General features: G+C 45.8%; 1 protein-coding gene across 1 annotated transcript in view; it reads left to right on the forward strand.

The window, feature by feature from the left end:
* LOC138946909 (dual oxidase 1-like) overlaps nt 1-25,348 on the forward strand; it is a 67,545-nt gene that overhangs the window by 25,298 nt on the left and 16,899 nt on the right. The window contains exons 8-23 of the mRNA XM_070318312.1: nt 277-355; nt 1,148-1,250; nt 2,410-2,509; nt 3,061-3,154; nt 3,597-3,754; nt 4,861-5,045; nt 5,857-5,975; nt 6,528-6,677; nt 7,347-7,457; nt 7,959-8,161; nt 9,411-9,596; nt 10,038-10,254; nt 10,530-10,623; nt 11,885-12,075; nt 15,153-15,225; nt 16,330-16,574. Coding sequence (XP_070174413.1) covers nt 277-355; nt 1,148-1,250; nt 2,410-2,509; nt 3,061-3,154; nt 3,597-3,754; nt 4,861-5,045; nt 5,857-5,975; nt 6,528-6,677; nt 7,347-7,457; nt 7,959-8,161; nt 9,411-9,596; nt 10,038-10,254; nt 10,530-10,623; nt 11,885-12,075; nt 15,153-15,225; nt 16,330-16,574 — 2,308 coding nt within the window. The remainder of the gene's footprint in view (nt 1-276; nt 356-1,147; nt 1,251-2,409; nt 2,510-3,060; nt 3,155-3,596; nt 3,755-4,860; nt 5,046-5,856; nt 5,976-6,527; nt 6,678-7,346; nt 7,458-7,958; nt 8,162-9,410; nt 9,597-10,037; nt 10,255-10,529; nt 10,624-11,884; nt 12,076-15,152; nt 15,226-16,329; nt 16,575-25,348) is intronic.

Consider the following 25,348-nt stretch of genomic DNA (forward strand, 5'->3'; position numbering starts at 1 on the left):
TGAGATTTGTTGTGATTTCAACGAACCAGACTTCGCGGTTTGTTATCACCCGGTTGGGTGGCATCCACTTTTGCGTGGTGCACCCAGAGGGAAGCAGCGCCCTGAAGCGCATTCATTCACTTAATTTATTACCATACTTGTGGTGAGTTTTCGTGCCGAGTGCGTCTAGATTAAGGTATAATGGATTCCCCAGATTGGTCAAATCAACAGTTTCCCTTTTAGAAGGCTAACCCAGGGAGGTTGTGTTACCGCTCGACGTTGTGTTTCTGTTTGCAGTGGGTGACATTTAACGAGTGGTTGCCCGCCTTCCTCAATGGCAACAACAGCCAGGCATCTAATATCCCAGCCTATCCCAGTAAGTTCTATGTTGAATTGTTGTTTGCTTTTTAATTACAAGCCCGTGTTTGTTGATAACAACTGTCATTATGTTTTGCTTTTGATCTAGTCAGCTCGTCTTATAAAAAAGTAAATTTTAAGGAGCTTATTGTCCGTCAGGTCTTAATTGCCTATATTGGACATGAATTGGTTTATACGATTCGAGTTTTACGCCCTCACGGCTTTTTGATGTATGCGTGTTTAGGTGGTATCAGCCATCTGCACTTATGGTAGAATGACCAAGATCTTTAACGTGCCATTGTGGTGACACGGGGGTGGGAGATGGATACCGTCTCTGGGTCTGCACATAAAGTTGACCCGTGTCCGTCCCGGCCCGGATTCGAACCAGCGACCTCTCGATCACAAGTCCAGTGCTCTACCACCTGAGCGACCCGAGCCCCCCTCGTCTTATATGTCAACCTTAATTTTGTTATATTGTGGAGTGTGTTGTATTTGTCCTGGTGTTTTTTTTTACGCACACAAGTTAGTAATTAGTATTGGCACCGACACGATTCACCAATTGATTGTATAATGTTTTTATGTATTGTGAAAAAAGGAACATTAAACAATTACAAAATTGAAATAACAACTGTGAAAAAAGATAAAGAAATGTTCATATTATCATATAAATTCATACAAATTAGCCTGGCAGCAGAAAGAAGAAAAAGTGTAAAATAACGTTTATCATCTATTTATATAGTCTTGATAACGGCGAGAAATGTTCATATTTTAAAGATGTTTTGTGATTTTGCTAATGTGAGCATGATAACAGTTACAGGATATGACCCGGAAGTGAGACCAGACGTCAGTCATGAGTTCAGGACGGCCACCAACTTCCGGTATTCTATGATGCCCGCTGCAGTTTGGACTTTGGGGTAAGCCCCACCCTCAACACCTCCCCCTCAACCCCCCCCCCCCCCCCATATCACCCTGCACCCACACACAACGAGTTATTATGTTTGTCTGGTAAACGGTGTTGAAAAGTAGTTTTCATGTTGGGTTTGCATCTACAATACTATGAAGCCCTAACAGACGATTTTCGGAAATAACTCTGTCAGGATTGTATGGGTTGTGAAAGAGTGAGTGAGGAAACTTTCCCACGTGACATTACAGGCCAGTCACTATCGAGGGGATGTGTCTCAGACACGTGTACATGAACCACGCGTCGTAAGATTGCCCGAGAAAAAGCAAGGGTACTCACTCTTTCACAACCAATACAAACCCGACAGAGTTATTTCCGGAAATCGTTTATTCTAAGACACTACATGTTGACTTTCTATCTGCTATACCGTGAAGCCTCAATTCTATTACACTACATGTGAACACTTCTTCGTATTCTCAGGTGTGATATTTTTCTCAATAGGCTTGCACAGTCTGTTTAAAGACTCTTTGAAGACCGACATGTGTGCAGATCTTTCGAGGTTGTGAATTAGAGGGATCCCCGAGCCGGTATGCGAGAGACGAGGTTAGAGACTTTGGTCCGGGATAAACTGTACCCTCAATGCCTTTTCCCCCGGATTAACGTCTCGAAATTCGACTCTCTCCTGCATACCGGCCCTTTATTATGCAAGTGTAGCCTTTCTGGTTTAAATAGTGCTTACGACGATCACTCTGTGGACTAAACTACGATGAATGTGGCATTCGCCCCCATAATGGTGCCGCGTTTAGTGTCAGCCTCTATGTGTGACTCTCATGAATGACTCTTGGTCGCGGGGTTTGGGTAAATTGCTATCGTGATTTCTACTGAAGGGATTTCAGTTAACAGCTTCCCCGAAGGTTTAGTTTTGAGGTGGACATTTCGTCGACATGGTTCGTTTAAAAAGTACACAACTGGGTGGGAGGCTAGCACTGGGTCGTATTTTTTCAAATCTCAAACATATCTCAATTTCAACCAATCCGACTTGGTTCCCACCCAATTGGGCACTTTCTCGTGCTCACCGCGACTGGCCGGCCGGCAGCGTTGTGTGTGTACGCTGCACGTGCTCACCAAGTACCACTCACTGCAAGTAAAGTTGGGGTGGTCTTTGTTCACAGAGCAGGGGGCGTTGCCAGGAGAACCCCGGGCAGGGGGCCTCAGAACGAGGCTCGTAACGTCACATCCGTCCGCCTTTGCAACCAGTTTTGGGACTCCAATGTAAGTGCTGTCAATATCTTGACTGTTTTGACATCAACAATATTTTGACTGTTTTGACATCAACACTATTCTGAATGTTTTGACATCAACAATATTTGTGAATGTTTTCACATACAGAAATGAATAGAAACCTGTCAAGCCACCAAGGGGACCAATCAAAAGTGAACGTTATTGACGTGGACAGGTCAGGACAGACACGAGTAAACGTTGTGTGCAGACTCAGAGACGGTATCCATGTCCCAACCTCATGTCACCACTGTGGCACGTGACCCCAGGCCATTTTCCCACAGCGCATGTGGCTGATTAGACCTCAACATTCTGTTCCGTTTGTCGTCATGTTCATACACCACTGACACTGTCATTTCTCACATTTGAGATAATAAAGTTAATTTGATTTGATTTGATTTGATTTGTGAACACGCACATGCCTGGTCAGTGCGACTCTTGTTGCTGTAAGCTTTCAAATAAGAGGATGAGACCCGAATTTCTCAGCAATGAGAAAATAAAGAAATGAAAATGAATTGAAAAAAACAAACTTGTTTCCCCACCAGGGCGTGGTGAAGTCCAACCTGGACGACATACTGCGGGGCATGCTGTTGACCTTGTCGGAAAAGGAGGATGAGATTGTGGCCCCAGACTTGAGAAGTAACCATCTTGTTGTTTTTACATTTGGTCAAGTTTTGACTAAATGTTTTAGCATAGATTGCGAATTGAGACGAGGGTTGTGGTGTGGTTGTTAGTGTGTGTGTGTGTGTATGTGTGTGTGTGTGTGTGTGTGTGTGTGTGTGTGTGTGTGTGTGTGTGTGTGTGTGTGTGTGTGTGTGTGTGTGTGTGCGCGTATGTGTATGTGTGTGTGTGTGTTTTGGGAGATAGGGTACTGAGGGTGGATGGGGGGGGGGGGGGGGATTGAAGAGGGTTTGAATATTCAAAACTCTGTCCGATATATTTGTCTAATTTTGTCACTCTTGTTTCAACACACTGTGAAAATATCACAGACAAAACATTAGCAAAATATTAGCGAAGTCGAATTTCGGGGTCAATAGGTGTCGCATGTTTTAAAAAGAAACGTCTTTTGCACATGGCGCAGGTTCCTATTACGGTCCGTTTGAGTACAGCCGTCAGGACGTTGTTGCCATGGAGATCCAGAGAGACAGAGACCACGGGGTGGGGGACCTCAACTCAGTGCTACAGGAATACAACGAGCAGCCTGTTACCAGCTGGGCTGGCCTGGGACCTCGTGCAAGGGTATGTGTGTGTGTGTGTGTGGGTGTATGCATGGATGTGTGTGTGGGTGTGTGCATGGGTGTGTGTATGTGTGGGTGGGTATGTTTGTGTGTGTGTGCGTGTGTGTGTGTGTGTGCGCGCGCGCGCGCGTGTGTACATGCGTATTTAACAAGATGTCTCTTGGTAACTCTCTTTTTTGAAGTGAAATCTCTTACCTCAAAAGCCAAACAAAGTTCGAAGAAATAATAACGAGAAAAAACGGCGTCAATTAAAGGCACAGTAAGCCTCCCGTAAACCATCACAGATTCTGTCAGGCTTTTACACACAGTATAAACACCCTTTCATTTAAACACTCACCGATTGAGAACATCCTAGGTGCCCTCCGTGAAGAGCGAGCAATTTTCAAAGAATTTATATTTGCGTGGTTAATCTTACCCCTGAGCCATCGTGAACCCGTGTGATCCAGTTTCTCTTTTTCACAATGTAGTCGTCAGTTAGTAATTTGAATGCGACTCGATGTGAGCTTATCTGCAATAGCACGTTATTGTGTACCTCTGACTATGCACGAAACAAACGGCTGTAGTTCACAAGAACTCTAGCGATGGCTTTTAACTGTTCAGAGGAACTGGCGATAGGAATAAACCGTCGTCTGCTACGAGAACCACGACCTTGCGTGACCCTGCTTCCGGGCTTTTCTTTTTTCAAACTTTCAAAACTTCGAATTGTACTGATCTTGTCTTGATGAAAAAGGAATTCTTTTATGATTTAAGAATGTTTGTGTAACAAGCTGTCAATTTATTATTTTGATTTTAAAAGTTAGGTCTAGCACCAAAACGCACCACGGTCCGATTTTCTGACAGACAATCCGCAAAATTAATTCTTTAAAAATTGCTCGCTCTTTACGTAGGGCACCGTTCGGAGAGTGTTTAAATGAAAGGGTGTTTGTACTGTGTGTAAAAGCCTGACAGTATCTGTGATGGTTTACGGGAGGCTTACTGTGCCTTTAAACATTATGTCACTTCTTCTGCATGTCGTAGGAGGAAGTGACAACGAATTTCAAGAACCAAGTTTGTCTCGGTGATTTTAAAAACATCAGCAGTAGAAACTAAATCGTATATCATTAACAGGATAACCTCCGGCCACTCTACCCAAATGGTACGTCACTGCCGGATGACGTAGATCTGTTCACGGGAGCGATGACGTTGCAAAAGACACAGCATGGCATCCCCGACATCTTCAGGAAGATCATCGTCCAGCAGTTCCTGAAGATCCGACAAGGAGACCGCTTCTGGTTCGAGAATGAGAAGAACGGGTAAGTCCCAAAGTGCAATCTTGTATTATTTGGGTCACTTAAAAAAAACGTTCGTGCCCTAGTTGCTTACTATTAATTGTTTCATGTTATACATTTTTGATCACATTTTGTTTAAACCAAAGCCAAGATTAGATCATTCAGGTGGGCATATTGCATGCAACTTGTGAGGTAGACAAGCTTCTTATTTAGAGAACATCAGTTATATGCCAGATCTGACTTTAATGTAAATTGAGTTTATAAAGGCACTCTCCTCACCACTCACTGGCCAGGCTTTAACATCGGATAAGGCCATCTCCCCCCGATTGGTTACATGCGCGAAATGGGAACAACTCGAACAGTTAAAACTGCAGATAGGATAGCGCTATTGTTGCTGGGAGCAGGGGTGTTACAGTAACGGTGTGTTTGTTCAAAAAAGCTGTCATTGAACGGCAGTTAAATGCAGAGAACATGAAACGGCATTTTATCTGTGGAAGCAAACACGAAAGATAACCCAGAGTAACTATCGATCATTAAAGATATACAATATCGATTATAAAAAAACCAACATGAAATCTCTTGTAGATCCTCTCTTTCCAAATCTCTGACGCCAAAGCTAAACAAAGTTCGTAAAGGTGTCATAACGTGAATAATGTAATGGCGTCTCGTAAACATTTTGCTTCTTCTGCATGTCTCCCGAGGAAGTGACATCATTTCTGGAACAAAACTTGTCTCGGTGACTTCAACGTATTTCAGCAATCGAAACTTAATGGTAAGGTCACCCACCGCCAGGCTGTACATGTATCGGTATCGTATATCATTAATGCACGTGCAGACTGTTCAGCGAGGCGGAGCTGGCACAGATCAAGAACACGACTTTCAGTGACGTGCTGCAACAGACCACAGGACTGTCTGGGGATGACCTGACCTTCACCTTCACCTGTGCCGACAGAGGTAGGCTACCTGGGTACACACATTGCAACACTCATTACTTGGACTCCTTCTTGTGGTGTTGTTGTTGTTGTTGTTGTTGTTGTTGTTGTTTTGTTGTTATTGTTGTTGTTGGTGGTGTTGTGTTGGTGGTGGTGGTTGTGGTGGCAGAGGAAGGAGGAGGAGGATAAGAGGAATATTTGTTTACTTGTTTAATACAATGACTGAAATTACAGTTTTAAAATCGAGCCTCGCTTCTTTGCTCGATACATTGATTGTGATCAGAGACATAGATGGCATATACATGTCTTTGTTGTGATGAACTGGTCCATCCGTTCAGATCACAGAAGTTACCCAGCTCAACGTGTTGTGTCAGATGGGAGTGGCAGACGCATGGCTACACGCTTGACTTACGTGTGTGTACGCAGTTGAATACCTATGACGACTTGATTCAATGTTGTCATTCTACAGGTCAGCTTAAATGACGAGCTTTGCCCAGACGTCGATGACTGTACAGGAGACGTGTGGGCGCCGTTACAGGCCTGTTACTACTGTATCAATCTGGTCATTTTGCAGGTTCGCTGAGATGCCGAGCCCCACCCAGCCTGTCCAGTGATGCTGTCCCCACAGTGGACGTGTGTACGCCGTTACAGACTTACGACTACTTCAGCGGCAGTGAGGTCTCATTCGCTCTCTCCTTCCTGGCCCTTTTTCTCGTCGTACCAGGTTAGTAGTGTACAGTACGACCCGCCCGTTAAGACCCCTAGTGTACGACTCCACCCTTTTATGACCTTGATATTTCAGATCTTCTGTAAATTTACCCCCATTTTAAGACTTCCTCCTTTTTTAGCCCTGATTTTTCTCAGAAATTGGAGGCATAAAAAGGGGGGGTTCTTCTGTAATAAAAATGTATCCACAGTACAGATTCTTCCGCACATACCTTAAACTTTTGATCATTCAGATGCTTTAATTTGGCAGGGTTACCCAGTCGTAAGATGATGTTACGAAACGTCCGTGATCCTTTTTTTACGAGAGAAAAACTAACGAGAAGACGCCTGTTTTCGTGTGAATTCTTTCAATGATCATCAATCGGTTGGACCTTTGTGTTCTGGGTAGAAGAACTGATGTTCTAAGCATGACATTACGTTGTGTCTGAACGCTAACACTAGCTCTTCAAGTTGGTTTGGCATAGTATTTGTACATTGAAAAGAAACATTGGTCAATTATAATGTTACTTACAGTACCATGTTGAACGAAGATGAGAAGAATGAAAGCCGCTTGAGCACTTCGGAGAAGTTAACAATGATTGTCTCGATCTGTGTAAAATGCTATATTTTTGTCAAAAATGCAAACAACGTGTAATGATTTATCCTGAGTGTCTCGTGTCTGTTGCAGCGTCCATCGGAGTGCTGGTCCTGCTGGCCAGACGACGACAACGTCACCGTCACTCCAAGTCCGCCGTCAAGTCCAGGTCGTACAAGCAGAGGAACCCCAACAAGCACAAAGGTCAGTGGTCACCGTTAAGACCAGATGGCAATCCAAGCACCAACAAGTGGTCACCGTTAAGACAAGATAGCAATCCAAACACCAACAAGTGGTCACCGTTAAGACCAGATGGCAATCCAAACACCAACAAGTGGTCACCGTCAAGACAAGATAGCAATCCAAGCACCAGACACTTCAGTGTTTAAGCTGCATCATCTCTGATCGCTCAGACCAGTGTCGATATCGATCACATTGTTCTCCCTCATTCCGTCTCATCTAAAAGGCGGTTTTAAGGCAAAGAGGCAAAGAATTTATTCAAGAAACCCCATGAACTGTATTGAGATTACGGTGGCTCAATGGAAGCCAAAGCCTAATGACAGTCAATTGAAAAAGAATCGAAGATAAAGAAAACATCGAGCTCAGCTCGAACAAGGTGAAATCTCAGTAACAGCTGTCTTTAAAATCCTATGTTACTTTTTGAAACTATCACTGTGACGTTGATTATTGTGTTGACCCCCACAGCCCGCGAGTGGCAGGGGTCACAGTCCGGTGAACGCAACGTGACGGTGGAGTTTGACGGCAAGAGGAAGAAGGTGCTGGTGCGTGACGGGCGAGGCAAGGAGCTACGCTTCATTGACCTCAGAAAGCAGGGCAACGTGCGGCTCAAGACGACAGGACAGAGCGGAACCCTCATGTCGCTCGGCGTGGAGGGCGAGGTCGACCTGGTCAGTGTCTGATAGTTCCACTTTAATCTATAATGACATCCAATACAATCCGGGGGTAGAGCACTAGACTTGTGATCCTAGGGTCACGGGTTCGAAGCCGGGCCGGGACGGACACGGGTCAACTTTATGTGCAGACTCAGAGACGGTATCCATGTTCCATCCCCGTGGCAGCACTGTGACCTCGGTCATTCTGCCATAAGTGCAGGTGGCTGATTACACCTAAACACGCACACACCTGGGCTAGCGCGACTCTGTTGCTGTTAGCTTTCCACTGGGAGGTAGCGACCCGAATTTTCCCAGTGATGAGACAATAAAGTCAACTTTGTGCAGACTCCTCGGTTTCCGAACACATCCATGTGCACGCATGCGCACCGATAGACATCCCAAGTTCACAGCAACAGTCTCAGGGCTTGAAACATGACTACACGCATGCAGAAAAAATAAGATTTTTTTTATAGCGCCTTATACTGTATGGCAGCTCGCCTTTCCAAGTGAGAGTCAGCCCGAATTTCCATGAGGTTAACCTCACAGGACGATATGATACCAATAGCAATTCCAATATACCAATTCCAAGACCAATTCCAATATCAAAACGCCCGTGTCATTCCGGATCATTCCTGGGACAGTAGGGGCGACCACCCCCAACCAGGCGCGTTCACAGGTGGCGGATAGTGTGATGGCCTTCAGATATGGAGGTTAGCTGCGAAATAAGCCAGGCTTCCCAGGACGAATAAGCAGTCGCGGACCAACTGGCGGTGCTTCCAACAGGATGGGGCGGGGTAACAGGTGGCACTGTTACACTCAAGAAATACCCCAGGTCTCCAATGACGGGAGCATCATGCGATCAAGAGCCGCATCTTAAGTTCTAGCCCTGGGGAAGGTCACCTCAGATAAACAAACCAGCCAGCTATGGCCAAATAGCCGGGTAGACTGGACTCGACAGCCCTATAAAGCCACCAGTCTAGGAGAAGGACCACTCCGATATAAAAACACGCTGAAGCCGGATGAGCTGGGCCATGTATGGCGCATAACGACAGCTCAACGCATCAACGCTCATATGACAGACGACATTCCGGACCATTGACTTCACGCGACACGGACCTAACAAAGTAAAACTCTATATTACAACCCCTCATTGTAACGAGCGAATTTCAGTTACATTTTCAAAGTCGTTAACCAGAGGAACCATTGTACCGAGTATCTTGGAGAGTTTTTGTTTTCATCGGTGTCCACTCTTTTGTACCGCCAGATTCTGCGTTTTGAGGACGGCGCGTGTTGCCAGGACTTCGTAACGGCGCTAAGAAGCTTCATTGAGGGGTTAGGGGTCACCATCCAGCCTCAGATCTTGACGGAGGCGGAGATGAAGGGAGGTTCAATCAACCGTGACGAGCGTCAGACTGTTCTCGACCACTTCTTCCGGCTGGCTTGCTTACAGGTGAGGCCTCTGTTTCAGATCAGTAACATGTGTTTATCATGGCACAATTCACTCTCACAAATCAAGACGGACATTGTTATGAATTTCTTTTTCAAAACACTAAAAGTGGCCAGTGTCTCAGAAAGTTCAAGGCAAGTTTGTGATAATATTGTGATAATATTTTGATACAATGCAGCCCCCTTTGTATGACCTTCTTGAGATCTGTGTGCGATCACCACACAATTTTCACACGATCATCACACACTATTCACACAATCTTCACACGATATTTATAGGGTTTTCACACGATGTTCCCACGATTGTCACACGATAGTCACACAATCATCACACTATCTTCACACGACTTTCACACGATTTTCACTTGATCATCACACGAAATTCACACGATCTTCATACGACCTTCACACTAATTTACAATGCATTTTCACGCACCACGTGCAGGCGATGGCTGAGGACGGCGACAAGGCGAGTGACCTTGACCCCGCGCGTGTGGACGAGGTCGTGCACGTGCGCCTGACGAGGACAGAGTTCGCGGAGGCTCTGGGCATGCAGCCGTCTTCCATCTTCGTGCGCAACATCTTCCTGCTGGCCGACTCGGACGGGGATGGCTTCGTTTCCTTCCACGAGTTCCTGCGACTCTTCGCCGTCTTCCTGAAAGGTCTGTGATAACGGTATGGGATACACTGGGACCCCCTTTTAAGACCTTTAAGGGTCTGAAGAAATGAGGTCTTAAAGAGGATGGAATCCTTAGTTGGAGGTACATTTGCTAAGGTTGTGAATAGACAATATCCTGCTCAAAATCTCGTACGCTGTTCAGTTTCCGTTTTTTTAAACAATAAGTTGTACCTTTCTATTCTGCTTTCTCTTTCACTTTTTTCTCTCATTTTGTAAATGAATGTTCATAAGAATAAATCTTATTTCCGTGTGACACAGGGTCGGCGGAAGAAAAGGCGCGCCTGATGTTCAACGTGTATGACGTGCGGCGTCGAGGGGTGCTGACAAGGGACGACTTCACCAAGATGATCAAGTCAGTACTGGCACTGCTCCATTGTATTTCTTTCAGTTTATTTTGGTTTGTGAAGCGTACAGTGACTGTGAATCCTTAATCTATAGTTCTTCTTTCGGTTCTCTCATCTGTCTTCGTCTTTTTGGCTCACGTAAGTGTAGCCTATGCGATGCTAACTTTTGTCTGTCTGTGCGTGTGTATGTGTGTGATAGAAACTTTAACATTTGACTGAACACCGAAATACTAATTTTACCTGGTTATTATCCAAGCAACAGCTTCAAAGCATTGAAGCAATTATCAACATTTCGTCGGCACGTTTGTAGTTAAAGTGTGTATCCAAAGAAAACGGGTGGTGTTTTTTTTTTTTTTTTTTTGGGGGGGGGGGGGGTAAAAACAGGTGACTGGTTTGTGTCGTGTGTGGTATGTAGACCAGGTCAGGGGTCAAGGTTAAGTCAGATCGCGTGAAGGATTGTGGTATAGATACAGTTCTCACCCAGCTGCAGTTCGCCGATTCGGGGAAGACGATTTCACATTGTTCGGTTTCGTAGCCCCAGAAAAATAGATAAAGTAGATTTCCTACAGGTTGATCTGCACAGCGTGTTTCCAGTGTGTGCGCGAGGAAGCGCTGTCGAAAGCGCAGTGTCGATCTGGCAGTCGTGTCCCCGTAAGTAGGCTGCAGACAGACAGATCTAGATCTAGTGTCTCCCACTCTTGCACCGTGTCACCTATGCTTACCGTGTGTGTGTATGTGTGACGGAGTGAATGCGTTTGTGTTACTGTTTGTCGATTTCTTACGGGAGCCTTGAAGGCTTCTCCTCTTTTTTTCTGCTTTATTGAATGTGCCCGATGAAGACCTAAGAGGTCGACACGTTGCGGTTGTTTGTTTTGTCTTCTTCGTTCCCACGTGAGTACAGTATTTTTTGGTCTTTTCATTTATTGCTGTATTGGTTTTTTTCTCAATTGTTTTCTTTTCCTTATTTTCCTTTTTCTGTGTTACCCTGGTGACCCTGGTGACCCTGGTGAAAGAAGGGATGTATCATTCAGCATACTTTAAAGTGGATTTCATTGTACGTTACAAAATGTTTGTTTTTTTGAAAGCCTCGAAGACCTGTAAAGATTATGCCGTGGTAGTGTACCGCGTTGGAGAACAAGGACAAATCAATTATCACATGCTTGTAGGTCCAGTAAACCCTCGCGAGTCAGCCGACGGCCTTCACGCCCAGATTGTCTTTCCCTGTGACGTATTTTGCCTTAAGAAGTAACTAATGACGTCATATTTCAGATCCTTGTTGGAGATGTCAGAGAACGCGAACGACCTGCGTGACGCAAGCGCCGTGACGCGAGTGGTTGACGTCATGTTCCGCGAGGCGGGCATCCAGAACAAGGACGCCATGACGTATGAGGATTTCCGCAAGGTCTTCGCTTCCAAGGAGTACGCCTCCACGCTTCAGGCCGCCACGCTTTCTGACCAGGGTACATTGACATTTTTTTTAAGACCCCCCCAATTTAAGACTCCCTCCTCTCTCTGTAAGACCCTGTTTTCTCAGATTTTCTGTTCATAGCCTCTCTAAATTTACCCCCATTTTAAGACTGCCTCCTTTTTAAGACCCGATTTTCACACATTTTTGAAGGTCTTAAAAGGGGGGGGGGGTCCACTGTTTTTGCACTGTTGTTGTTTTCATCAAGGTTTAATGATTAACGACACAGATACAGGCACATCCTGGCGCTGACCTTGTGATTACTTTTCAACTGTTGATTTGACGAAGATACCAACACACACTTTGTTTTCGAAATTTCTTTTGAGTTCCTTAATACACACGAAGAATAAGTGACAGGGTTTGAACGTGCATGATTCCGGCTTCTCGAACTTTGTTTCGATTTCGACGTCAGAGATTTAACTTTGGAAGAGAGGGTGAAGAAGAGACGTCTTGTTTTGTTTATTCACTGTCGTTTCTCATTGAAATGTACCTGTTCTGAATTGGGAAAATATCCGATAACCCCACAAACTGTCTTTGACATTGTTATATATCGACTCCGGAACTTGGTTTAACAAAATGTACAGAAGGTTTTTAGTATTAAAGGTTCTGTGAATGTATTTCTGTATTATTTCTGTGCTTATTTATGTCTTGTTTGAGTTCAATTTAAGTACAGCCGAACCTGCCCTGGCGACCCCCTCTCGATAGCGACCACCCCAAAGGATCCCAGAAGATTTTGTTTATAATAATAATAATAATAAATGAGCATTTATATAGCGCAACATCATAACTTTACAATTATGCTCTTTGCGCTTGACACATTTGAAATTAAAACACAGTTATACAAGCATTTACATCTACATTCATAGTCAACAACGCTTAATTAAAAGCATACGCCATCAAACATACATTACAAAAGATTCTTCCACTAACTAAGTAATAAAAACATGAATAAAATACTGTAGGTAGTAAAAAACAAGGAAATACCAGCTGAATACCCTTAATCAAACAGAACATGTTATCAACAATGCTGAAAACAGTCCTAGATGTTTATATACATTATCACTAAAACAACAAATACACTACATGTAGCCTACTGATGGACTGAGAAAACAAAATCAAGGGTTGTATTTCTTGAAGAGGTGCGTTTTAGTGCTCGTTTAAATGCTTGGGGTGACTGAGAGTGGCGGATGTGAAAGGGGAGAGAATTCCATTGTGTGGGTGCGCAGAAAGTAAAAGTGCGTTGTCCGTATGTTTTGGTTTTGGTGTGTGGAATGGTAAGGATGCGACAGTCAGAAGAGGCACGGAGTTGTCTTGCTGGAGAATAGACGGTGAGGAGTTCAGAGAAGTAAGCAGGAGACGAGCCAGAAAAGAAGTTAAAGCAGAGGGTGGACAGTTTGTAGTCAATGCGGGCTTGAATAGGTAACCAGTGCAGTGTGTGAAGAAGTGGTGTTGCGTGATCTCGTTTTCGTGCTTTGAGAATGAGGCGTGCTGCCGAGTTTTTGACTTTTTGTAGTTTATGCAGGAGGTACAGAGGACAGCCAGAGAGAAGAGAGTTGCAGTAGTCAAGTTTAGAAAGAACAAAGGCACAGACAAGAGTGTTAGTTGTTTGAGAGGAGAGTGTGTGGCGAATGGTGCTGATCTTACGAAGCTCAAAATAAGCTGCTCTACAGACTAAAGATATATGTTTGTTAAGGGTCATGTCAGTTGAAAGGGTGAATCCAAGGTTTCTAGCTGATGGTGAGAAAAGAATGTCGGTATTGCCTATTTGAACAGAAACAAGTTGGGGAGAGGGAAATGTAGTGTTCTTCTTTTTGCACAGTAAGACTTCAGTCTTATCATCATTCAGCTTGAGTTTGTTATCGACCATCCAAGATTTAACATCAGTGATGCATGTCTGAATGGTCTGGATGGCGGAATGTGTCTCTGCAGGGGGACTGGGTTTATACAGCTGGGTGTCACGGGGGGCCCGGTAGCTCAGTTGGTAGAGCACTGGACTTGTGATCGAAAGGTCGCAGGTTCGAATTCGGGCCGGGACGGACACGGGTCAACTTTATGTGCAGACCCAGAGACGGAAGCCATGTCCCACCCCCGTGTCATCACAATGGCACGTAAAAGACCTTGGTCATTCTGCCATAAGTGCAGGTGGCTGAATACACCTAAACACGCAGACACCTGGGTAGCGCGACTCCGTTGCTGCTAGCTTTCCACTGGGAGGAAGCGACCCGAATTTCCCAGCGATGGGACAATAAAGTAATGAAAATGAAAAATGAAATGAAATGAAAAAGACTGATTTAAAACAGAATGGTTCTGAATCAGTGTGGAGAGGGGCTTAGTGTACATGATGAAAAGGATGGGACCGAGTACTAAACGCACAATATAACGCACCTTTCCACAACGACCGCCTGTCTGTAAAATTACATTTATCCTACATACGTGAGACAGACACCCGTGAGATAATAATCGTTCAAATCACACGTGTGTATATCATGTAAATGAGGTCATGTCAAGCAAGTCTGGCAGGGACCTGTTTTTCCACTGCTTATGATGCCAAAGTCACCGAGACAAACGTCATTATAGAAAAAAAATTGCGCTCGCTAATTACCCTCGATGAATTTTTAGAACTAACACGTCACGCCACACTTTCAGAGTGACGTTTCTTTACTTTGACTAATAGATTGCACGAGGCTTTTGAAGAGACCGAGGTTCCAAAACAAGCGTCTTCAATTTAGCTGCATCGACTGCAGGACATTTTCAGTAAAATACATGTAAGTACAGTATGTAGGATAAACAGAATACCACATGGCTTGCTGTTTCGTACCAGATGTACACTCGTTGCTTTTTCAAATAGTGAACAGCTCGCTTTCGCTCGCAGTTCAATATTTAAAAAAACAACTCGTGTAAATCTGGTACGACACAGCAAGCCATGTAGTATTCTCTATGTACCACTTTTGGTCGCTACCTTGGGTGTTCGTGAAAGATAGGTTAGACTGTATACTCTTTATCGCTTAAATATGGCCTTTTCATACTGTTGATGTTGTTGTTGTTGTTTACGTTTTCCTCTGGTGTCAACAGGAGCGGCAACAAAAGGAGCCGGCAAACCACGTGATATCGGTCAGCGCAAGAGCCGTATCATCAACAGCTACAGGTAAAAGTTTATTATTTCAAGGTCTGTAAAAGTATTACTCCATCAAAACGGATTTGTTTTTCATCCCCCCTCCCCCGCTCCTCCGAGAAGATCGTTGTGATTTTCCCCCATTGCTTCTTCGTTAAGGCTGTACCTAACTCAGCCCAAAGTCGACTTCAAATTCAGTGCCCAAGCTTATTGGTGCAGCTAGCTTCGTGAAGTGACATCGCGAAGTCGACTTCAAATTCAGTGCCCAAGCGTGGTGCAGCTAGCTTCGGGAAGTGACATCGTGAAGTCGACTTCAAATTCAGTGCCCAAGCTTGGTGCAGCTAGCTTCATGAAGTGACATCGTGAAGTCGACTTCAAATTCAGTGCCCAGGCGTGGTGCAGCTAGCTTCGTGAAGTGACATCGTGAAGTCGACTTCAAATACAGTGCCCAAGCTTGGTGCAGCTAGCTTCGTGAAGTGACATCGTGAAGTCGACTTCAAATTCAGTGCCCAAGCTTGGTGCAGCTAGCTTCGTGAAGTGACATCGTGAAGTCGACTTCAAATTCAGTGCCCAAGCTTGGTGCAGCTAGCTTCGTGAAGTGACATCGTGAAGTCGACTTCAAATACAGTGCCCAAGCTTGGTGCAGCTTGGTTCGTGAAGTGACATCGTGAAGTCGACTTCAAATACAGTGCCCAAGCTTGGTGCAGCTAGCTTCGTGAAGTGATATCGTGAAGTCGACTTCAAATTCAGTGCCCAAGCTTGGTGCAGCTTGGTTCGTGAAGTGACATCGTGAAGTCGACTTCAAATTCAGTGCCCAAGCTTGGTGCAGCTTGGTTCGTGAAGTGACATCGTGAAGTCGACTTCAAATTCAGTACCCAAGCTTGGTGCAGCTAGCTTCGTGAAGTGACATCGTGAAGTCGACTTCAAATTCAGTACCCAAGCTTGGTGCAGCTAGCTTCGTGAAGTGACATCGTGAAGTCGACTTCAAATTCAGTACCCAAGCTTGGTGCAGCTAGCTTCGGGAAGTGACATCGCGAAGTCGACTTCCCCCAATTAATATCAGACTTTTCTCTGATTGGTTTAATTTTTTTATAATTTTTTTTAACCTCATTCATCCTTTCATAATCCACGCAACAGGAAGAGACAGAGGCCGACCGTTGAAATGCGCACACAGCCCACCAGTGATGACGCGGACACCAGACGTCGCAAACGTCAATCCCGAATCCGGGTATCTGTGCACCAGCCCGAGGCCGTTCCGCGCGCCACCCAGCGGCGATACCTGTACACCTTCACCAAACTCGTGGAGGTGTACTACCTGCAGATCTTCTGGGTCGCGCTCTACACGCTCGTCACTTGTGGCATCTTCATTGAACGAGCTTACTGTGAGTTGGTGTGGGGAGCAGGGGCGGACGAGGGGGGGGGGGGGCACAGGGGGCACGTGCCCCCCCCCCCCGAAAAAAAAAACAAGTCGCGTAAAGCGAAAATACAATATTTAGTCAAGTAGCTGTCGAACTCACAGAATGAAACTGAACGCAACGCAACGCAGCAAGACCGTATACTCGTAGCTTCGTCACTCCACCGCCCGTGGCAAAGGCAGTGCCCGTGGAATTGACAAGAAGAGCGGGGTATTCGTTGCGCTGAGAAGGATAGCACGCTTTTCTGTACCTCTCTTCGTTTTAACTTTCTGAGCGTGTTTTTAATCCAAACATATCATATCTATATATTTTTGGAATCAGGAACCGACAAGGAATAAGATGAAAATGTTTTTAAATTGATTTCGAAAAAAAAAATTTGATAATAATTTTTATATATTTAATTTTCAGAGCTTGTTTTTAATCCGAATATAACATATTTATATGTTTTTGGAATCAGCAAATGATGGAGAATAAGATAAACGTAAATTTGGATCGTTTTATAAATTTTTATTTATTTTTACAATTTTCAGATTTTTAATGACCAAAGTCATCAATTAATTTTTAAGCCACCAAGCTGAAATGCAATACCGAACCCCGGGCTTCGTTGAAGAGTACTTGATCAAAATTTCAACCAATTTGGTTGAAAAATGAGGGCGTGACAGTGCCGCCTCAACTTTCACGAAAAGCCGGATATGACGTCATCAAAGACATTTATCAAAAAAATGAAAAAAACTTTCGGGGATTTCATACCCAGGAACTCTCATGTCAAATTTCATAAAGATCGGTCCAGTAGTTTAGTCTGAATCGCTCTACACACACACACACACACACACACACACACACACACACACACACACACGCACGCACATACACCACGACCCTCGTTTCGATTCCCCCTCGATGTTAAAATATTTAGTCAAAACTTGACTAAATATAAACAAGTCGCGTAAGGCGAAAATACAATATTTAGTCAAGTAGCTGTCGAACTCACAGAATGAAACTGAACGCAATGCAACGCAGCAAGACCGTAGCATCGTCAGTCGACCGCGCACGGCAAAGGCAGTGAAATTGACAAGAAGAGCGGGGTAGTACTTGCGCTGAGAAGGATAGCACGCTTTTCTGTACCTCTCTTCGTTTTAACTTTCTGAGCGTGTTTTTAATCCAAACATATCATATGTATATGTTTTTGGAATCAGGAACCGACAAGGAATAAGATGAAAGTGTTTTTAAATTGATTTCGAAAAAAAAATTTTGATAATAATTTTTATATATTTAATTTTCAGAGCTTGTTTTTAATCCGAATAGAACATATTTATATGTTTTTGGAATCAGCAAATGATGGAGAATAAGATAAACGTAAATTTGGATCGTTTGATAAATTTTAATTTTTTTTTACAATTTTCAGATTTTTAATGACCAAAGTCATCAATTAATTTTTAAGCCACCAAGCTGAAATGCAATACCAAAATCCGGGCTTCGTCGAAGATTACTTGACCAAAATTTCAACCAATTTGGTTGAAAAATGAGGGCGTGACAGTGCCGCCTCAACTTTCACGAAAAGCCGGATATGACGTCATCAAAGACATTTATCCAAAAAATGAAAAAAACGTTCGGGGATTTCATACCCAGGAACTCTCATGTCAAATTTCATAAATATCGGTCCAGTAGTTTTGTCACGTTTCAATATATCACTCAAGGTGATTATGAACCGGTTAATTACTACTAATTAACTAACCACACCACGATCCACTCTCGCAGTCATACAATTAAATAGAGTCAACAAAAGTATAAGTTTCAGACGCCTGTTTATGTATAAACTCTCCACCTCCCTCGAGCCTTCACTCAAAATATGTTCCTTTTACGTTCTCAACACGTAAAAAACCAGTGTTCACTGACAAAATGCCAGTAGTATGTAGAAAATTATAGGAACACGCTGAACCCGTGTAAATATAGTTAAATGAGAATGTTCTGTCCGAAAAGCCCTAGTTCGTGCAGGTGTCACACACCCCACGTTGTCACTACTCCAATGAAATCATAGATACGAAAAGACAACGGTGGTCAACGGGGTGCGTACGACATGGTGCACTTAGCTTTATCTCTGCTGCTGCTGCTTAGCCGGTATGCTGGTTAGTCGGTTCGCTGGTTAGCCGGTCCGCTGCCGGTTAGCCGGTCCGCTGGTTAGCCGGTCTCCTGGTTAGCGTAGCCTCAACAGTTCCCGCCAGAGTCAGCCGTGCAGATGTTACAGGAACGTAACGAAGCGAGGCGAACGAAGCGAAACGAAACGAAGGCTGCAAACAGAAAGCATCGGTGCACTAAACATGTCAGCTACCCCTCACCCACCACCTTAAAACATGTCATCTTTAAATATCTCATCGAGCACGTGGGCCTGCACAAAATGGACTTTTTACAACAACAAAACAGTCATTTTCCGTCCTTCTCTCCCTATCTGCAAAAACCATATACAGATTAGTATTTTAGCGTCACAGAGAGTAAATTATGCGCTAACCTGGAAAGAACAACAGAGAGTATTTCATTCCACAACACAGACTCATCAACAGCGTTAAATAATGATTTATTACCTCAAAAGCCTATGATTGTACTCTCAATGGAAGCAAAGTCCGCTTCCTCCCTGGACCAGCCTCTGTTCGTCAACAGTGACCAAAACCGTCCAGAACCCCTTGTCGAATCCTTATGCGAAAGCCATCGCCGACGAAGGAAAATTGACGACTTGTCCTCAGCAAAATACGTGGCAGAGGAAAGGAATAACTTGTGGAAGTTCCCCTAGAGTGCCGAATATGATACTCGGTGAAAAACCATCATACTCTAGTAACTGTGTGTTAGGTCCTTCCCCTTCTGCCGCTGGGTGTCAAGTGTGTCGTCCTTGAGTCTCTGACAGACCACCTAGCCAAATACACGTGACTGACCTTGTCACCAAACCAGTCCAGCTATACACAGTTTTGCCTCCCCAAGCAGGAAAAAGACACGAGAAACTCAATCCCTGAAAATCCCGTGCGCGCTGTCAGCGAAAAAAACCGTCAGCCCTATGACAGCAGAAACCTGCACTGTGAAGCTCGTGCGTTTCAAAACATCCGTGCTCGGGAGCACTGTCAGCAAAAACTCTGCTGTGTCCAATATCACGCACAGGCGCTTTCTATCATACATTGACCCAGAACAGGCACTCCACTGAGTGACGCTTTCTTGGTCTCTGTCACCCGATCGTGACACACCTCCCCTCTTCAAGACGAAACCTCGGTTTCGCTCACAGTCATGTTCTCCTCTACAGCCCGAGAGAGAAAGTCAGCTCCAACATTGTTGGCGCCCGGTATGACGCGTACCGTGAATTGGTACGGTTGGAGAATCAACGCCCAGCGCATAAGTCTGGCGTTTGCCAACCTTGCAACCTGAAGATATTGCAGAGGTTGATGGTCTGTTTCCAGACAGAAAGGTCGTCCTCAAGAACGAGCAACCCCTCGTTTCACCCCTGATGACTGCAACCTTCTCTGTCTTCTTGTCTTTGTTCTTCTGGTCTTTGTTCTTCTCCCCGTAGGCTGTCCTCTCTATGTAGGCGCGCAGCAGGTTGGCATGGTACAGGCGTGCTTTCCCGTGCATCATGATCCTGTAGTCGTTCTGGCCCACCCTCGCTGTCACCTCAAAAGGTCCTTGCCACTGCAGTTGTAGCTTGTTGTGTTTGACAGGTAGAAGTAGCAACACCCGTTCTCCAATCTTGAAGCTGCGCGGCCGTGCCTTGCGGTCGAATCCTCGCGCGTAACGCTGTGCTGCTCTCCCCAGGTTCTCTTGAGCCAGTTTGCAGGTCTCTTCAATCCTGTTCCTGAGTTCTACAATGTAGGTCGCTGTCGTCTGCACCTCCTCGTCAGCTTCTTCGTCCGTCCAAGCCTGACGCAGGATAGCCATGGGACCGCGTACCTGTCTGCCGTACAACAACTCAAATGGGGAAAAGCCCAAGCTCTCCTGAGGAACCTCGCGGTATGCAAAAAGCAATGCTGGGATGTACCTGTCCCACGTGCGTGGCTTCTCCTGAGCTAGTTTCCTCAGCATGGTCTTCAAGGTGCCATTGAACCTTTCCACCAGTCCGTTGCACTGAGCATGGTAAGGAGTGGTGAAGTGCTGCTCCAGTGATAGCAGTCGTGCTGCCTCCGCCATCACTCCTCCCGTGAACTGCGTGCCTCTGTCGGTGAGTACCTCTGATGGAATTCCCAGCCGGGACCACATAGTAACCAGAGCCTCAGCTACTCGCGTGGCTTCAATCGATTTCAGAGGGATCGCCTCTGGGTATCGAGTAGCGTAGTCCCCCATGGTCAAAATGTATCTGTTTCCGTCCTCAGACGCAGGCAAGATGGGCCCGATGATGTCCACTGCCACCCGACGAAAGGGTTCGTCGATGAGCGGCATCTTCTCCAAGGGGACCTTCCTCACCCTTCCTTTGGCAACCACCTTCTGGCACTTATCGCAGGACGCACAGAAACGTCGGACATCCGTGCAGATGCCTGGCCAGTAAAAGTGGCGCCAGACACGATCCGTGGTCTTCTTGGTACCAAGATGACCTCCCAGAATCGAGTCGTGTGCCGTTGCCATGACACCCTCGCGAAACTCGCGAGGCACGACAACCTGTTTGAATGTACCTTCTTGGTTGCTGAACTCACGGTAGAGCAACTTCTTGTCCCTGAGGAACCTTGACCTCCCATGCTTCCCGCTCAGCTTCACCTTCCCCGACTTCGCATGCTCCCGAGGAGTAGCTAAGGTCGGGTCAGAATCCTGAGCCTTCGCGAGAAGCGCGGGGGTCACGTTCCCCAGGGCAGCTCGTGCAGCAGGTAGGGGTTTGAGAGGTTTGTCCTCTCGCTCCGCCTGTGCCCGCGTGAGCACTGAAATGACGTCGGGAGCCCGATAAACGGGAACCTCCCTGGTGACGCCGTCCACAAACTGAACCCGGTTTCCAATGAGCAGGTCGCATGGAGGATCGTCCATGACGACGGCCACAATGGTCCCCGTGAACAACGGGGTTACGACCTTGATCACTGCCGTGTTCAAGTCGTAAGCGTGAGATGCCTCGGCCATTCTCACCCTGATGCTGTCTCCTGTGTAGGCCATAGCTGGAACTAGACTCGCCCGAACCACTATCATGTCTGCCCCTGTGTCCCGCAGACCTTCGCCCTTCACTCCGTTAACGTAGACGTTGCAGTGGGGCTGGAAATGTTTCCTGGAGCACGGAACGCAGAGTTGTGGAATGGTGCATGAGCTCGTGACGTCCCTTAACTCCTCACTGCCAACAAAGTGAACGCCCTTCTGGTCAGCCTGTCTCCTGTGGCAGTCCTTCTTCACGTGGCCCCGCTTGTTGCAGTAGTAACACTGGATGTCAGATCTGGAACTCGATCCCTTGTGTCCCTGATCGTCCTTCCCGTCCTTGGGTCCTGAAGAACCCGAATTTCCCGATTTTCCTGGCCGTGAGCCTGAAGATTTGCCGGAGATCGCCTGGGCGTCCTCGTGCACTCTGATCCAGTCGGCTGCCTCCTGAGTAGTCTTTGGCTGGTGTTCCTGCACGAAGGTCACCACCTCAGGTCGCAGGCTGGACATCAGTTGTTCCATGACAATGAGGTCGGCAAGGTCGTTGACGGTCCAGTCCTTTTCGGCCATCTCCACCCAGCGCCGCAGGTAGAGATTAAGGCGTGCCACAAACTGATGACTCAGCTCGCCGCTCAGTCTCTTGCTGTTACGCAGACGTCGTCTGTAGGCTTCAGCAGTCAGGTTAAAGCGCTGGAGTAACGCCTTCTTAAGTGCCTGATAGTCTCTCGCCTCGTCGTCATCCAAAGCATTGTAGAGCTGTAATGCGCGTCCTTTTAAGCAGGTGCTAAGGCGGCTAGCCCACGTGGCCTCTTCCCACTTCTGGTCAGATGCAATGCGCTCAAACCGGCGTAAAAAATCGTCGAGCTCGTCCTTGTCATCGTCGAACGTCGGCAGTCTCGTACGGTCGGCAACAAACGTCGGCGCGCTAGCCTGAGTAAGCGTACCCTTCTCGGCCTGTAGCCTAGCTAGCTCTAGCTGGAGATCGCGATCCGCCTGCTCTTTCTCTTTCCGTTCCTGTCTGTCACGCTCGGCCTGTCGTTCCTGTCTCTCAAGCTCGTCTTTCTTTTCCTGTCTGTCACGTTCTTCTTTCCTTTCCTGTCTGTCTCGTTCAGCCTGTCGTTCTGCCTGTCGTTCCCTTTCTTGTCTGTCAAGTTCGTCCTTCTTGTCCTGTCGGTCACGTTCTTCTTTTCTTGTCAGTCGCTCAAATTCTTCCTTCCGTTCTACTTCTAAGCGTTTTAGAACGCTTCGGGCTCTAACGCGTGCGTCTCGCTCAGTCGGTTGCTCGCTCCCAGGAGTCTCGAAAGTTATTCTCCTCGTAGGAGATCCCCCTGTAGCCATGGTTAGTTTTAGCAAAGCTTTATTACCAAAATAAGTCTAACGCAGCTATAGCTAGAACACGCGGTGATGAAAGCGGTGGATACAAAAATCCAGCAACCAGAAAATGCAGAAGAAAAATCCAAACGGTGTAGAACAAATCGCGTAGCCTACTTTATGGCTGCTTTTTGCGGTGAAACAAAGTGTTTCCCACAGCCGTGGCCTACTTTATCGGCTGCTTTTTGCGGTGAAACAGAGTGTCTCCCACAGCCTTGGTTAGGACAGAAGTCCTCGGACCCTTCCCCCCCAAAATTCCAACAAAGTCAAAATATGGAGAAAAATCCAAGTAAAACAAGACGGTAGAAATGTAACCTGTTACAGAATGCGAAACAACAATGTAGAGAAAACTGAGTAAAACGAACAACAAATCCGTTAACCCCGCTCAGCTCTCTGCAACGGAAAACTCTGAACGTACAACAACAAAGATTCACAAACAAAGGAAAGGGAAGTAATCACAGTTAGCGCATACAATAACTCACAAATTACAATTTACATTTCCTGCAAGATGTGAATCGCTTAAGGTGTGGTATATGATCAAAACTATACAAAAAAGGGTAGCACCAAGCAGAAAATAAGTCGAGCACTGACGAGATTATCTGCTCTTAGTTATCCTTAATTGGTGGGTCTTTATCAGTCAGAAATTAACTGAGTAAATCCCGGCTTGGCCCCCATGTGTCACGTTTCAATATATCACTCAAGGTGATTATGAACCGGTTAATTACTACTAATTAACTAACCACACCACGATCCACTCTCGCAGTCATACAATTAAATAGAGTCAACAAAAGTATAAGTTTCAGACGCCTGTTTATGTATAAACTCTCCACCTCCCTCGAGCCTTCACTCAAAATATGTTCCTTTTACGTTCTCAACACGTAAAAAACCAGTGTTCACTGACAAAATGCCAGTAGTATGTAGAAAATTATAGGAACACGCTGAACCCGTGTAAATATAGTTAAATGAGAATGTTCTGTCCGAAAAGCCCTAGTTCGTGCAGGTGTCACACACCCCACGTTGTCACTACTCCAATGAAATCATAGATACGAAAAGACAACGGTGGTCAACGGGGTGCGTACGACATGGTGCACTTAGCTTTATCTCTGCTGCTGCTGCTTAGCCGGTATGCTGGTTAGTCGGTTCGCTGGTTAGCCGGTCCGCTGCCGGTTAGCCGGTCCGCTGGTTAGCCGGTCTCCTGGTTAGCGTAGCCTCAACAGTTCCCGCCAGAGTCAGCCGTGCAGATGTTACAGGAACGTAACGAAGCGAGGCGAACGAAGCGAAACGAAACGAAGGCTGCAAACAGAAAGCATCGGTGCACTAAACATGTCAGCTACCCCTCACCCACCACCTTAAAACATGTCATCTTTAAATATCTCATCGAGCACGTGGGCCTGCACAAAATGGACTTTTTACAACAACAAAACAGTCATTTTCCGTCCTTCTCTCCCTATCTGCAAAAACCATATACAGATTAGTATTTTAGCGTCACAGAGAGTAAATTATGCGCTAACCTGGAAAGAACAACAGAGAGTATTTCATTCCACAACACAGACTCATCAACAGCGTTAAATAATGATTTATTACCTCAAAAGCCTATGATTGTACTCTCAATGGAAGCAAAGTCCGCTTCCTCCCTGGACCAGCCTCTGTTCGTCAACAGTGACCAAAACCGTCCAGAACCCCTTGTCGAATCCTTATGCGAAAGCCATCGCCGACGAAGGAAAATTGACGACTTGTCCTCAGCAAAATACGTGGCAGAGGAAAGGAATAACTTGTGGAAGTTCCCCTAGAGTGCCGAATATGATACTCGGTGAAAAACCATCATACTCTAGTAACTGTGTGTTAGGTCCTTCCCCTTCTGCCGCTGGGTGTCAAGTGTGTCGTCCTTGAGTCTCTGACAGACCACCTAGCCAAATACACGTGACTGACCTTGTCACCAAACCAGTCCAGCTATACACAGTTTTGCCTCCCCAAGCAGGAAAAAGACACGAGAAACTCAATCCCTGAAAATCCCGTGCGCGCTGTCAGCGAAAAAAACCGTCAGCCCTATGACAGCAGAAACCTGCACTGTGAAGCTCGTGCGTTTCAAAACATCCGTGCTCGGGAGCACTGTCAGCAAAAACTCTGCTGTGTCCAATATCACGCACAGGCGCTTTCTATCATACATTGACCCAGAACAGGCACTCCACTGAGTGACGCTTTCTTGGTCTCTGTCACCCGATCGTGACAAGTTTAGTCTGAATCGCTCTACACACACACACAGACACACAGACACACAGACAGACACACGC

This window comes from Littorina saxatilis, linkage group LG1 (genome assembly GCF_037325665.1).
Source record: "Littorina saxatilis isolate snail1 linkage group LG1, US_GU_Lsax_2.0, whole genome shotgun sequence".
Lineage (NCBI taxonomy): Eukaryota > Metazoa > Mollusca > Gastropoda > Littorinimorpha > Littorinidae > Littorina > Littorina saxatilis.